At 35.5% G+C, this 15,793-nt stretch overlaps 1 protein-coding gene across 5 annotated transcripts in view; it reads left to right on the top strand.

Annotated features, from left to right (window-relative positions):
• GRB10 (growth factor receptor bound protein 10) overlaps positions 1 to 15,793 on the top strand; it is a 270,769-nt gene that overhangs the window by 232,428 nt on the left and 22,548 nt on the right. For all 5 annotated transcript variants that reach the window (XM_074198290.1, XM_074198289.1, XM_074198291.1 and 2 more), the window contains 4 exons: positions 2,586 to 2,742; positions 11,952 to 12,067; positions 12,587 to 12,661; positions 15,395 to 15,532. In XM_074198290.1, the coding sequence (XP_074054391.1) occupies positions 2,586 to 2,742; positions 11,952 to 12,067; positions 12,587 to 12,661; positions 15,395 to 15,532 (486 nt within the window). The remainder of the gene's footprint in view (positions 1 to 2,585; positions 2,743 to 11,951; positions 12,068 to 12,586; positions 12,662 to 15,394; positions 15,533 to 15,793) is intronic.

Below are 15,793 nucleotides of genomic sequence, written 5' to 3'. Positions count from 1 at the left end.
AAGAAGTGTCTAGGAAAAAAGTACTTTTTTAAATTAAGGAAATCATCCTGGGTACCTCCAGTGGGAAATTTGACATTAGATTCTTAGTAAATACAATAAAATATAGTAACTTTAATGAAAAATTTAATTTTATTCTTACTCTGAACTTTTTTTTTTGCCACCCTTGTATGCTACAGCAGTGCCTACCATTCTGTTTATTGTCTGGGTGCCAACTTTTTCCGGGATTCAAAGTCCTTTTCATTATAAAATTCTACAATAAGACCAGTATTTAAATATTCAGCTTAGTGTGTAGATTTATGCCTTCAGAGAATGAACCATGTTAATTATAGCAAATAGATTTGTGGAGAGGTTTTGTGTGTTGAGTTGTGTTTTAAAAAAAAAAAAAAGTGGGTGAAGGGAAAAGCCATCAGTCCAGATTCCACCCTGCTGAGATCTCTGCGAGTTGATTAAATGGGAACAGGAGGCTGGGTGTGCAGCTGGAACATTGTACAGAATGCATACCTTTCAGAAAGCTCCAGTAACCACAGTTCCTCCTCCCAGCACAGCCACTTCTGAAAGAGTTGGCTCATCCCTTCTGTCAGCTGAAGCAGTTTCCTGAATACATAGGTTTGAGTCACTTTCCCTGGATTAAGAGTTAACTCCTCCCTAGCTAGGCTGGAATTTGCCCTTAGATGTGAAAAGGATGAAAGACTGGGCAGGTTTCATTGTTTTGTAATAGGCTGCTGCTAGAAGCCCTGGACCTAATCAACAGCATGGATCTTTCTTTTTTCTTTTTTTCCTTTCTTCTCCCCCCCCCCCCCTTTACTGTCTTTCTTCCTTTTTTTCTTTCTTTGTGTAGTGTATTTCTTTTCCTTCCTTCCTTTCTTTTTCTTTTTGTATGTTTTTTCTTTTCCTTCCTTTCTTTTGTTTCTTTTCCTTTCTTCCTTTTCTTCCTTCCTTCCTGCCTTTGTTTCTTTCTTTCTTTCTTTCTTTTCTTTTCTTTTTTCTTTTTGCTGTGATTTGGGAGGGAGTTATTACATAATCCTTCCTCCTCCCCTTGCCAAATCAATTCCACTTGAAATAAAAGTTAAGATAAAAATGTATGCTCTTGACCAAAGTAGTAGAAAAACAGAAAAAAAAAAGAACAGAAGGGAGAGTAAGGGGAGAGATGGTGGCTCCTTGGGAAAAGGTCACAGAAACAGGTTTGAGTAAAAGTTCAAGTGCTTCACACGCAAGCCTGTGGATGACATCGGCTTCAGACTGAAGGATGATGAAGAGATCTGGCAAGGAAATCCAAATTCAGAGAACACACGTGCTTTTGGCTCAGAAATTTATGATTTCTTTTCTTTGAACTTTCTAAGGTTACGGCACACTTACCATGCAGTGGATGGTCATAAAACAAACATTTCCTCGTTTGTTGGTTTAAAAAAAAAATAATAATAATTGTTATTAACCGGGAGTGGGGGGAGAGTAAATTGGAGGTCTGAGAACGTGTGGGGAAATGATTACATCAGTTCCAAGGAAGGATGTGATTGGTCTGTAGAGTGTGGTTTGATTCACTACCTAAAAGATTGTATGTGTGTAACCCTTTGAGTGGAGCTGCTGGGAGGGTTTCCCTGTAAGCCTAGAAAGAGTCCCCTCAGGAGGGGGCCGCGGGGCAGGAGAGTACAGTAATCTCTCCACCCATTCAGACACCCTGGGGTTGGGGGGCCCCGCAGCTTAGCCTGCCAGGAGTTGGAAGAAACAGAGAACAAACTCTCTTTCAAGAGGCAATCTATATTTAAAAAAATGCCATCTTGTTCTCACTGCTGTCTCTTGCATGCTGTTGAGGTAAGATTATTTTTTTTTCCATCTCAGATTACCCTAAAGGTTGCATCTACAAAAGCATTTTTTTTTTTGCTAGCCCATGCTGTCTTTAAAATCAGTGGAAACCCATTTTTGACCCCTTAAAATGGACTTTGCCACTGTATTTAGTATATTTTAACAGTTCCAGGGAAATGAAGCTTCTTTGTAATCTGGTAAGGGGGGGTGGGGTGGGATGGAAGCCTGTGTGTAGCTCTTGTGCTCTCCTATCCCTTTCTCCATTAAAAACTCTGCAATAATAGATATTGCTTTATCACACCTTCTGCCCAAGACCAAGAGGATGGGAGAAATCAGGAGAAATGTGATGGAGCGACAACTGAAAAATACAGAGCCAGGTGTATTAATCAAAAGTTTCTGTTGGGAGAAGGAAGCTGTCATGTTTCGTTTTGCCATTCACTTTAGCAATCAAATTGCCAGTCCTCAAAGTGAAGTGCTGTTTCCAGTTTCATCTTGTTCCTTTCTCGATGTTTTAGAAGCAGCTTCTTAGCCATGGGAGGCATTCTGGGTATTTTGATGATAAATTCCATTGTCATCCTACATGTTTTTGTCTTCTTTGTGGTAGTGGGAGATGTGGGGGGGGGGGAGAGGGTGGTAGAGGGGGAGTTGGGGATAAAAAGTCTTAAAACACCTTATACTTGTTCACTTCAGATGCTAAAAATGATAAGAATGCTGTATTGATTTTTTTTTTCTATTTTTAATACATGGAGATGTTTATCTGTAAGTGTACCCTTTATATGTTGCAGGATGTTAAAGTCTTTAGTGAAGATGGGACAAGCAAAGTGGTGGAGATTCTAGCAGACATGACAGCCAGGGACCTCTGCCAGCTGCTCGTTTACAAAAGTCATTGTGTGGATGACAACAGCTGGACCCTAGTGGAGCATCACCTTCACCTAGGATTAGGTAGGGAACAGTCCAGGCTCTTGATGTTTTCTGAATGACACCCTGTGAATATTCACTATGTGATGAAATGAATATTGCTTTGCCAAATCAGAAATAGGAATCATAGAAATATTTCTTTCATCTATAAATTTTTTCTTTATGTAATTAGCCTGAATCCTATGTATTGCCCTAAACACCATGATTTATTATTTGATTTATTGATTTTTTTTTCATGCCTCCACCTTCCATACGGTTTTTCACTTTGGTGCTCTTTGTAATCTTGCTGTGTATTAGTTGAGGCAATGGCATATAAAAGGCTTAGGCAAATTAAGCTTGATCCCCAAGGAGTTCTGGTCTGTGATTCCACTCATCTCATTTTCTTACCAGCTGGGAATAGCAAAAAGAAACTGCCTTGCCTACCTCTGGGATGGAATTCTACTTTGCAGACTGGGGGAGGGGAACAGACTGGATTATGACTTGGAAAAGTCATGCCACTTGTACCAGCTCAGAGACCAGCAGTGGTAACTATTCTCGGGGCATCAGATCAGACATCTAATTGAAATTAGAGTGCCATGGTTGCAATTGGCAACAAGGCAATTGGAGAACCACTGGGAATTGAAGAACATTACAAATCAATTTAATATAGACCTAGTTCTTAAGCAATAGCTCAGAGCCAGGTAATAATCCATACACACTCATCTATATACATATACACACTCATTTAATATATACACATACATTCCTCTATGGAGGGGGTGTGTGTGTGTGTGTGTGTGTGTGTGTGTGTGTGTGTGTGTATGTGTATGTGTTGGGTATATACATACATTCACAATATGCTTATAAATGTTACTCAAATATATTTGTGGGCCGTTATTTTAAGAAGTATAATATTTAAGTTGTTTTATGATACTTTATATTTTATAATATTTAAAATACTTAAAAGTAAGCTTTCTTATGAAATAATATATAAAGACATACAGAATGAGTCAAAAGATGATTGTAATTGTTTAGCTATAATTACAATCTAAAAAGAAGATTTTTCAGACACAATTTTAAAAATCTAGAATTAATTGTTTTTATCCTAACTTCTTATTGGATAAGGAAATATGTGAAGGACTTAAAAGTTAACAAATAAATATTTTAGTCATGATTTTTCTCTCCAAAGGAATTTGTCTTCTGATATTTTTTAAAAAATTAAATGTCAAAATTCAAAAGTCTTTCTTGTGAATCATTTTAATGCACTTGAATTTATGCCTTTAAAATCCATGATGTACATTTACCTAAAATATCCTTATTTCAAATTAGACGGTATAGTATGATTTGCTCTCCAGAAATTAGTATTAATTATTTTAAAGAACTATGTTTTATTCAGGTCAAATTTCTGAATGAATAATGCTTTTAAACTGATTGAAATATGGGATCAGAAATTCTTTCTGTATTTTTTCCCATCACTACTGATTACCAAGGTATTTGTATGTAAACAGAACTTTTCTCCTTTGTGATTAACATCCTTCTTCTGCCAGATTCATTCAGTGATGCCACAATTCAATGATTGTGACATCACAATAGCTTCCATGGAGACTAATTGTGCTGTCAAACTCCAGTTTGTGACATCCTTGAATGAATAGAGTCAGTGGGCTGACAAGGCATTCAAAAGCTTCTCTTGGTACCCAAATACCTTAGAAATTGACAATGGTGGGAAAAAGGACAAAAATAAATACATCTATATACACATGTGTGTGTGTGTGTGTGTGTGTGTGTGTGTATACAATATCAGCCTTTAAATAAATCCTATGAATTAGAACCAGATTAAATTAAACAATGCTCTTGAAATTCTGTCTAAAATCTTAAATCTATCTACACCCATGTTTTAGAGTAATTGTGAAATTGGTTTCTCTGAAGAGTTTCTAGAGATTGCATAAGGATAAGTGTATATTCAACATATATATGTATATGCTGTGTGTGCATATGTGTGTAAGTAAAATATGAAATATAATGATATAATTGAGCAAAAGAAAATTATGACTGACCTAAAGAAGTTGTTTGCTTTTATAATTTTTTTCTCTAAAAATACCTTGGCATGATCTAGATTAGAATACAATAAATTTGCTAGATGCACCGCTTAGAACAATTTTAGAAATAATTATTCACTTATCATAAGCAATTTTATATCTTGGAAAAAGAAAAAAGAATCCTTATTACATTCATTTGAACATCTGAAGATACCCTCATTAAGGAGGAAGTAAAACTTGCCTCTATACATACACACATGCATACCAAAATATTCAGACCACCACACTAAGTTATATTGCTTCAAACAGAATGAGATAAATCTGTTCCATTTTTCTCCTTATTCATAATATAACACAAGAGTAGAGTGACCTCATAGACTCTACAGGGTGTAATGATTAGATTATAATGAAAACTGAAGGGAAAAAGTTGGATGAGTAGAGTCTTGGAGCCAACTTTTAGATTCTTTAGTAGACTTGGGTACAACACAATAAACATAATAGATGCACAAAGAAATCTCAAGAACATTCTTGATCATATTGTCTCCTCCAAATCTAATCTCTATATCTTTATTCACAAAGAACAACCACTGGTACATTTTCCAATGGGGTTTATTGTTATTTTTTTTAAGCTTATTTTGCACATTCTAGATGTCCCCTTGAAGAAGCTACAAGTTTCACCATGAAAAAACAGAGTTAACTTTCTGAGAGAAGCACAAAAATATCAGTAAATGTCTTCTTTTGTTTGTCTGAGTTTCAGCCATTCTTTTGTTTATTTGTTTGTTTGAAGTGACTAATATAAAAATGACATTTAGTAAGAAATGTTATTCTGCTTGAAGTTCACAATTGTAAAGAGTTCACCAATTTAAAACATTCTTTCATTGAACTCTTGCTGTAACATTCCCATAGGATTTAGTGACTTATAACAAAGTCCTTTCAGTGTTTCAGCCCTAAGTCCTTTTGAATGGGACCTAAGAGAGACCTGTCATGCTGAACTCTGCTCTATAATGAATAGTGTTCTGGGAAAGACTTAGTGTACTTATATTTATATCAGTTTTTCAATGTTCATGTTAATAAAGATAATGCCATAACACAGATAACTTTAAATAATTTATTTTGAATTAGAGTATATTTTAAGGTTCATTAAAAATAGTTTCATGGACTTAATTTTACATGAACTAAAATCCATTGAATATATCACATATACAATGAAAACTACTGTGGCACACATAGAACAATTTATGAATAACTAAATCTTTTTTGATTGCAACATTCACAGTTAAATTGTGCTTTCTTAATAAGTAATACAAGCATGATCTTTGTGTTACAGATGGTGGAATTAATTCTCTCATTAAGTGATTTTTCATAATCAATTCACAAGCATTTATTAGCTCTACTATGTGCCAGAAAGTAGAGATACAAATGTAAAGAAAGAAAATTCATATTCTCAAGGAGCTTATCTTCTAAGAGAGGAGACAAGTACATACACACAACACAAAACACACATGTACATACACGCAAGTGTACATATTTTTGAGAATAAGTATCAGTGAACCCAGAATGAATTAGGAAGGTTAGTTGCATTGAAGCAAAGCCACTGTGCTTTTAAGGGTGCATTATGCTCATATGGGCATAGGATCATAGATTTAAAGCTAGAATTGACCAGAGAGATTGTATAGTTTAACTTCTTCATTTTTAAAGTTGAAGAATAAGGTTGAGGTAAAGTGACTTGTCCAGAGTCACATAACTGGTATGTATCTGAAGCAAGATTTCAGCCTTGGTCTTCTGACTCCCAAGTTGAGACGTTCATGGGAATGAGTATTCATTGACATGAGTAGCAGTATGTTTTAAAAACATAATAGAATAATATATACACATATACATACACACATACATACATACACAAGCCCACAGATACAGTCTTTCCATTATATTTAAAAATCTTTTTTTCCTATTTGATAATTTTAATGGCAATATAAGACTCCATTCTTTAATATGTTACAGTTATTCAGTCATTCTTCAACACTTGGTCATTTCTGTTGTTTCCATTATTTTCTTGTTACAAATCTATGACCATCTTTGTATAGAGTTTTTTCTTTGTAATTTCTTGAAATTTGTTCCCAACAAATTTTGCCCTTTCAATTATACTGTGTTTAATTTAATATTAAACATTAAACATCTTGAGCATATGCATATGTAAATTATTAACATTTAGCCATAGATAGTCTACAAAACTCCAGTTGATCTGCATAAGAGTACTGGGCATAATTTTGAAAGCAATTATCTGTCTTATGTAGTCTCAGAAATAATAGCATCCTGAAGTATTGCTCTCAGTCATTTTTTCCCAGCTTAAATGGATATTCTTTAAAAAATATTATACTTTTCACATTAAAAAAAAATGAATGATAGATTTAGAAAAGGCGGGGGTAGTTCCCAAGATAGCAGTTACTTGATGTGAATGACTTTCCTTTAGCTCAGAGAACATGACATATGTGTGAGTGACTGTGGATGCTGGTAATGGATTATTGGCAGCAGTTGGTATACCACTGACTGCTGAGGAGGTGAAAGGGATGATAACCCTCCTGTCGTTCAAAATGGTGGCATCTCTTGCCTCGGGGCCTTTTTTCTACCACCTTTCCCCAGTGCCTTAGTGAGAAGTCAGAGAGGGTTACATAGTTTGCAGAGTCAGTTCAAAATGTCAGAACTAATCCCCTCCTTTGGTTTGCCTGGAGCCATTTATTTTATACATTTTTGGAAAAAATCCATACTAGATTCTTGTTATGATACCAAATTGAGGATCGGGTCTGTCCAACTTTGGGAGGTTGGAAGAGCATGCAAACCCTATAGCCTCTTGCATATTAGTTCATAATATTAATACCTTTGGACCTTGAGGTGCATTATGTCAATACAATATGTATTATTATTATTTTCAATGCTCTTTTGTCTGCTATAAATATAAACTGACCATTTATCTTTAATTATCTCCATGTAATTACCTTTTATTTATAGGAACCTTTTATTTATAACCAATAGTGGAGACAATGTTTAGTTAGAAAGAATGCTTGACTCAGAGTCAGGAGAGATCCAAATTCTGATCCTGCTTCTGGCATTTATTGGTTGTATAACCTTTATAGAGAAGTCACTTAATTTCTCTCATCTTCAGTACTCTCTTGAAGAAATACATCACAGTGGGAAAAGTGCCAGACCTGGAAGCAGGAAGACATATGTGTTCAAGTTATTCATTAGCTCTGTGACCATGGTCGAATCATTTCCCCTCATTAAGCTTTTGTTTCCTTATCTCTAAAATGGGAATGATAGCTCCTTCCCATGTTGTGAAAACGAGATGAGGAAATGCATGGAAAGTACTTTGCAAACTCTCAGGCAGGATATAATATTAGATATGACAGCACAGGGAGAGTATTTGTTCCTAGGCTGGTGAAAAAGATCAGAGATAACAAAAAAAAAAAAGTAATTTTTAAAAACATATTCTTTAGGGGCGGCTAGGTAGCACAGTGGATAAAGCACGGGCCCTGGAGTCAGGAGTACCCAGGTTCAAATCTGGTCTCAGACACTTAATAATTACCTAGCTGCGTGGCCTTGGGCAAGCCGCTTAACCCCATTTGCCTTTCAAAAACCTAAAAAAAAACCCCATATTCTTTAATTATACTAATACGTCACTTAGCATTTATGAATCTCCTGCTTTATATCAGATACTGAATTCAAAGCTGGAGTTGCAAAATGCAAATTTTAATAATCAATAGCTATGTGCTTCTCATCTCCACTCTCTTGATAGCTTGAGATGAATTGTCACAACATAACTCAGCTAGGAAACGGAGTAGCAAGTAATTGTCGCACATGGCTCAACTCAGAGAAAAAGGAATCGCAAGTTCAGGCTAGTAAATTGTTCACATTTTAAGGAAGCGAAGTTTGGAAGACATTGCAGCCTGCTCTGCTCCTCCTGAGCATGTGAGTAGGTCACAAAGGTTTATTTAATTGTGGCACGTTCTGATAGAAATTACATTGATTACATAGTCAGCTGTGAAAGTTATTAGGTGAGGATATCTTCAATATCCACTGACGTATAGGATACATGAAAGATGTGAGTGCCCCCTCTTGTGTGTAAAGTGTTTCGTGAAAAATTGGAAGCGTAATTTCTGTCCAGTTTGCAATTATGGATAAGATCACAAGGAAAGGAGGAAAAGTGTGAGAATAAGAAGATATCTTTGCCATTTGCCTCCTTCCTTCCCACTTTCCACATACAGGAAGACTTTGCAATTCCCCTTAATTCTAGTGCCTCTTCTCTGTTGATTATCATGTTACCCATTATATATATCTCATTTGTTCATAGTTATTTTCTTATTATCTCTCCCATTAAACTGCGAACTCCTTAAGGATTAAAATAATTTTGTAGAATATCCCTCTATTTTGGACCCTGAATAGGTAAATGGAATATCAACATGTGCAAAAGTTTTAAAGTAACTTGTAATTCTAAAGGGTTACTCAAATTTAGAAGATATCCCCCTTCCCCCAAAGCCTTTAAAAAAAAAGGCAACTTAGGCAAATGTCAGCATTATCTTTGGTGGGCACATTCTCTTACTGATTATTTTATTCCAAATTTATTAAAATCTTGGAAAATGCATGTTGACAGCTATTTGTTCTGTGATGGCTTAGTATGTTGACTAATTCTGATTTGTGAATGGAAGATGTTTTGTTCACACACATGATCAACTGTTGAAGCTGTGTCATTTTGTCATTCATTTTTTCATTGGGACTTACCCTGACTGTCATTCTGTTCATGAATAATCTGTCACTGTACTGCTGACCCTTGCATCTAGGGATGACAGTTACCCCATAATGAGTCTTGTACCTATGGAGTTACCTCTGTGGTACCTGAGGCAACCTCCTTTTTTTAAAGGAAAAAAAAATAATCAAGACTTTATTCTTTTTTAGGTTTTTATATTTTTTTAGGTTTTTGTAAGGCAAATGGGGTTAAGTGGCTTGCCCAAGGCCACGCAGCTAGGTCATTATTAAGTGTCTGAGACCGGATTTGAACCCAGGTCCTTCTGATTCCAGGGCCAGTGCTTTATCCACTGCACCACCTAGCCGCCCCTAAGACTTTATTTTTTAAGACCACACAATATCTTGTTAGAAAAGTCTCAGTTTGAAATCATGCCACTGAACATCTTTGAAAATGGTGTTAAAAGATGGTTTGTGATGAAATGTGTTAAAAGATAATACATAAAAATTATTTCAAACATATTTTTCTAGACAAATTCACTATCTCTAAATTCATCAGTAAGGAAGAGAAAGGAAAACCACAAAGTTGTATTTATCCTGTCTCATTATGGAGATACATTGCACACAAAGAGAGGGGTGTGTGTGTGTGTGTGTGTGTGTGTGTGTGTGTGTGTGCCCATTATGGGTTGACATTTGTCTTTTTGGTTTTTGCAAGGTAATAGGATTAAGTGACTTGCCCAAGGTCACACAGCCAGGTGATTATTAAGTATCTGAGGTGAGATTTGAACTCAGGTCTTCCTGACTCCAGGGCCAGTGCTTTATCACCACCTAGCTGCCCCTGACATTGGCAAACATGGTTTTATTGTATGTAAAATTTTGCTTTCCTTTAAAGAATAAATTGTTTAGTTTCTTCCATTTCTCTTTTTTGTAGTGGAGGGGGAGATATTTGTAGAAGCAAGAAATTATTGCTAGAAGTCAAGCAAATAAGAGAAAGGAATAAGTACCACATTGACTGGCCGTGTTATTTTCTCATTAGTCTTAGCATTATCTTCATCATTATCATAATTAAAAACACTATAGCTGGCATTCATGTAATGCTTTTAAGATTTGCAAAGCATTATGCATATATTCTGTATGTATCTCATTTTATCCTAGACTTCGCAGTAGCTTTGCTCACTAGGGTCAGGAGAAGTTCCTTTCCCTAGCCAAGGAGCCAGCATATAGGACAGGACTTATTATTTGCAAGGTGTTGAAATGGTAATACAAAGGAGTAACTTTCCTGCAATATCAAGACCAAGTCCCAGGACTTGGGAGAAGGAGGGGAGCAGATGCTGGCTGTGGTCCATTGTGATTTGCATGGGTGATTGCCCCCCCCCTTTTTAGATAAAGATCCACTTTAAATCGTTAGGAGACCCAGGCATCAGAAACAGGAAAAAGTGCTTTTGATCCTTGAGAAGTAACTCTCAGATGCTCCACTTAGGTGTTCTTGGAGGCTGCCAGTGAATGAGGTCTTTGAGGAACAACTGTTAGCACTGACTTGATATTACTTGATTTCAGAATTGCTTTGAATCTTTTCTCCCTTGGAATTTTACCCTAAACAAAAGTCTTCCTATCTATGTTAGTGAAGGGCAATAAGATCTGTTCTTCTGGTATCTTTAATACATTTCTCGTAATAAAGTTGGCATTTTCAATAATAAGTTCTCAGATCTCTTCATTGCACCACCTGTTTCTCCAACAACTAAAACTTAGATATGTTCTGCCTTGAATCCTTTGCAGTGGCCCTTGATGTTGCCTCACCTTTATTTCCAGGTATCCGTGTCTTTGTTTTAAATCAGTCATTCACCCATCTTAGTTTTACTAGGCAAGTCCTCATTCCTCCCCTAAATAATTCTCCACTTAAATCTGAAACAAGCGACTACCTGTAATGATTAATTTAAAACCTGATTTTGTTTTCATCACAATATGTATTTTTAAAGGCTTAGATGCTGTTGGAGCAGCCATACCAGCAGCCTCCAGGGCAAAGCTTGGGTTTGAAATGACATTTCCAAACAAGTTTCCCATTAGTATATGCTGAGTTGGATATGCATTGTTGGGGAAGAGTGTGAAGGAAATGATTCTTTCAGGAATACCATCATTTCTCCTTCCCCTTTTGCATTCCTCATCAAATCTGATGCTCTTCATAGCCTTTCTTTATTCAAAAACATTAAAATATCTTTCATCTTTTAGTCTTTCTTCTTTCTTTCATCCTCTTCCCTTGACATATTTCCTTTTTCTTCTTCCTCTAGATTAATCTAATTTAGTTCTGCAGATGATTCTTCCAAATAGCAAAGTTCATTTTCTGGTTGTTGGATTAATACAGGTGGAAATGGGGATGCACCATTTCAATAGACATATCCTTATTTAGCCATTAAAATATTTTCTCATTTTATTTCAAACAAGTAATTTGAAGAAAAATTTAAAGCAAACCCTCCCTTTTCTCCCCAGAAAGGTGCTTAGAAGACCATGAGCTGGTGGTCCAAGTGGAAAGCACAATGGGAAGTGAAAGTAAATTTTTATTCAGGAAGAATTATGCAAAATATGAGTTTTTCAAAAATCCTGTGGTAAGTCCTTGCAGTGTTTATTAAACCTGGAATAAGACTGTTTTTGGACCCATAATGATTCTTGTGACCTTAAAACGAGATTCTTGAGTCATAAGAGACACGGTGCTTTTTCAAATGAGTACAAATTTTTATTGTAGTTTAATTTATCATGTATAAATCTTTGATTATCCTTATTTCCATGTAATTCTACATAAATGGGTAGTCTGTAATGCAGATCTTTCATACATATGTTTATAACAGATGCAAAATGAGAGATTCTTAACAGAATGAATGTCAAGCCTTCATGGGAATTCCAAATCTAGATTCAGGATTTAAAATTTGAATTTCATAGTCCTTGAGCCTGCTTTTAAAATATATATACATTGAAAAAGTCAGGGGTTTGGGTGTGGGAGTAGTAAAGAGAATCTGTTGAGACACTTGGAATCAAAATATTTATCATCACCACACGTGATTGACATGCCTTAAAGTGGAGTAAAAGACTAACTTTTCATATGTTTGGTTTTGTTCCTATTTTCCTAGAATTTCTTCCCAGAACAGATGGTGGCTTGGTGTCAGCAATCAAATGGCAGTATTCCCCAAACTCAGCTTTTGCAGGTACTGCAGAAATGTACTTCTGCTGAAGTGCTGTTTATTAAAAGGGGGAAGGGAGGTTAAAAACCCCAAGGAGCTGTAATTGTGTAATTATGAATAACTCTGAAGTGGCTGCTTCCTTATCCATGTCAGTGCCTCATCCTTGAGTTTGGTTTATGGTAACCAAAAATAAATGCTCACATGGGAAATCTTCATGTGCCCAGAATTTTTCTAACTTAAATGATAAGTTGGAAAATAGCATAAACTTACTTTGACTCTGAAAAGAACTGCAAGTCATTTGATCTCAAGAGTGGGCCAAAATGGGAAGACAATCAAAAACAGATGGGCATTTGTTTTCATGCTGTTTACATTGACCCTAGGCCCCCACCAAGCAAGTGGTCAGTGGTCAGATGAAGAATAGGAAGCTAGTTTCTTGTCAGATCCTTTTAAAAAAAATCTCTGTGAAAAAGGTTTAGACCTCACCCATAAAGACAAGTTAGATTTTTAACTTGTAAAAATACGACTCTGTTTTTTGTTAGTTGATCAGACATGACTGAAATGACTCAACAACAACAAATCCCAATAAAGGCAAATATTCATTAGAAACCTTAATCCTCTAATGTTATCCATTTTCACAGATACCCTTCTAGTTGAGGTTTTATTATAGATAATTGGGTAAAAAAAACTCTAGATATGAACCTTGGAACCCTTATGGTGTATGGTCTTGAGGAAGTCACCTCTCTATGACCTGGTATTTAAAAATATATTTTTTCATAACTATTTCAATACACTTGGTTTCCTTTGTAATCTTATATTTTAGTTTTTGCATTTAAAAATATTATTCTGAGAATGGGTCTATAGACTTTACCAGAAGACAAGGGCATCTATGCTGCCTCCCAAAATAAAAAAAAAAACCCAAAAAATAACCATAAGGTTAGGAATTCCTTGTCTATCAAATGGAGTTAATATTTGCAATGCTTCTATTACTAGCTTGTTGCAAAGGAAACTAATAAGCCACAACAGTCTCAAAATGGTTATATCATTATTAAAGAGAGGCAACATGGCAGGTAGTCTTCAGGGAGTCATCAGGGAAGACCTGAGTCTTCCTTACTCTCTGTGTGAACATGGACAAGTCAGATAATATCACAGTGTTCCCCACAGATTCTGAGGTTTTTAAGTAACAGAGAAGGTGGTGATCTGCATTGGCAGAGTGCCTCAGTAGAAAATTCCTTACACGAATGAAACCACATGTCTTGTCCCTATTGCTTTAGGTAAAACACAATCTTACTTTTCCATAGAGTTAACTTTGAGAGTGGGGGGAAGAGAGTAATGAAAAGTCATTAAAATGATAAATTCCAAATTTGCTAAGGTGATAATGTAAACAGTTCCCCTAAAAGAAAACAGGCAACACAAGAACAATAGAGTTTGACCTTTTCAGATTTTGGTTTTGCACAGAGGTATTTTTCTGCTTTGATTACTGTATTCAGTTGTATCTGTAGTCTGCAAAATTTCAGTGTCAGGACTTTCATTGGCCCAAAAATTCTACAGTATTTGTTTGTTAAAGTATGGCCAGCTTTTACTTCTCATGGCTAATAGAATGAAGAGGTGGCATGAAGAATTTTTCTTTTATTCATTAGGTTTGACTTTGTTATTTTATTTGTACAGGGTGTGATCGGTTTCCTAAGAACTCAAACTAAATAATTATGACACATGGTGAAGACCTAACACAGGAGAAACTAGAATTCTATCTGGCTTCCCTATTCAAACCCTCCCTGATTTCTATTTCAAGTTGTTAACGAACATTTCTCAGACTGCAATAAAACAATACTTTAAAAATAGTTTTTTCTTTTTTTGTGCCTCACATCTTCCCTTTTATTGTTTTGAGTCAAAAATAAGTAGTTTTGAGTCAAAAGGCCCTTTTCAGTCTCATAGTTGATTGTGGAGAATGAATAGACAAAAATGGTGACAGTGGGCAAGACATTTGAAACCTGCAAAAGCCATCAGAAAAAATTAGACAAATAATATCAGCATAATATTTATCAGAATATAATTTAAAGGCTTTAGAAACATGGTTTCATTGAGTGTTTCTTCTACTTCTGAGAACCACAATGAGTACTGGTTAATTTAACAGTCAACAGGTTTTCTACACCACCCTACATTTTTTATTTTTATATGGGAATGTAGGGAATGTGAGGAACAAAATCCTAAATGATTTTTATTAGTACTTCAAGAATCTATGATAATTGTTGGACATTATAGATATGGAGGTAAAAATGGAGCCATCTTGTCCCTCAAACTTTGATTTGGCTTCAGCTAACTTATTAAGCCTCTCCAAGCTTAATTAGGTTGGTCTTTGGACATCATTTACGAGCCCATATTCAAAGCCTTTCTATTTTGGTAGGCTCTGCCATAACCTATAGAGAATTAAGGGACTTCTAGAATGGAGTCACCTCTATGACATAGCAAAGGCACCGAACAGGACTTTGGTGGAAATCCTACATTGTTTTATGGGTGAATTGTGACTTCATAGATATTTCCTATTATTATTATTATTTGCTAAAAATGTATTCATGTACAACATTTAACATCTAGAATGAATTTAGGCTTCTTTTGCTTTTTTTTTTGGTCCTTCATGTAGAAAATTAAACTCTTAATTATATATTGTAATAGGGGAATGTTGAATTTCCCACATTTTACCTGTTAATTATGTACTTTACATGAATGTCTGCTAATCTTCTTAATTTTTGCCTTCAACAGAATTTTTTAAACTCCAACAGTTGTCCTGAAATTCAAGGTTTTTTACATGTAAAAGAGTTAGGCAGGAAGTCCTGGAAAAAATTATATGTGTATTTGCGAAGATCAGGACTTTATTGCTCCACAAAAGGAACTTCAAAGGTAAATTACAATTTAAAACATTCCATCAGATACTAACACATTCCAGATTATGAATGTCCATTTTGAACTTTCTGCTTTGTTTAAAACTTTTGTCTTTGGTTTCTTTGAAGTAAAGTGTCCAGAAAGCAGTGACTCTTGGAGCTCTCAATGTGAGAAGGTCTGGTTACTTTATTAGATCTGTGGCCTTGAAAAGCTGCTTCAAATTCTCAGAAATAAGGAGGATACCTTTTAATGATCTCAAAGATCCATTCTAGCTCTAAA

Source organism: Macrotis lagotis, chromosome 8 (assembly GCF_037893015.1).
Source record: "Macrotis lagotis isolate mMagLag1 chromosome 8, bilby.v1.9.chrom.fasta, whole genome shotgun sequence".
Lineage (NCBI taxonomy): Eukaryota > Metazoa > Chordata > Mammalia > Peramelemorphia > Peramelidae > Macrotis > Macrotis lagotis.
The sequence above is the reverse complement of the archived record's forward strand: the minus strand, read 5'-3'. Positions and strand labels throughout refer to the sequence as shown.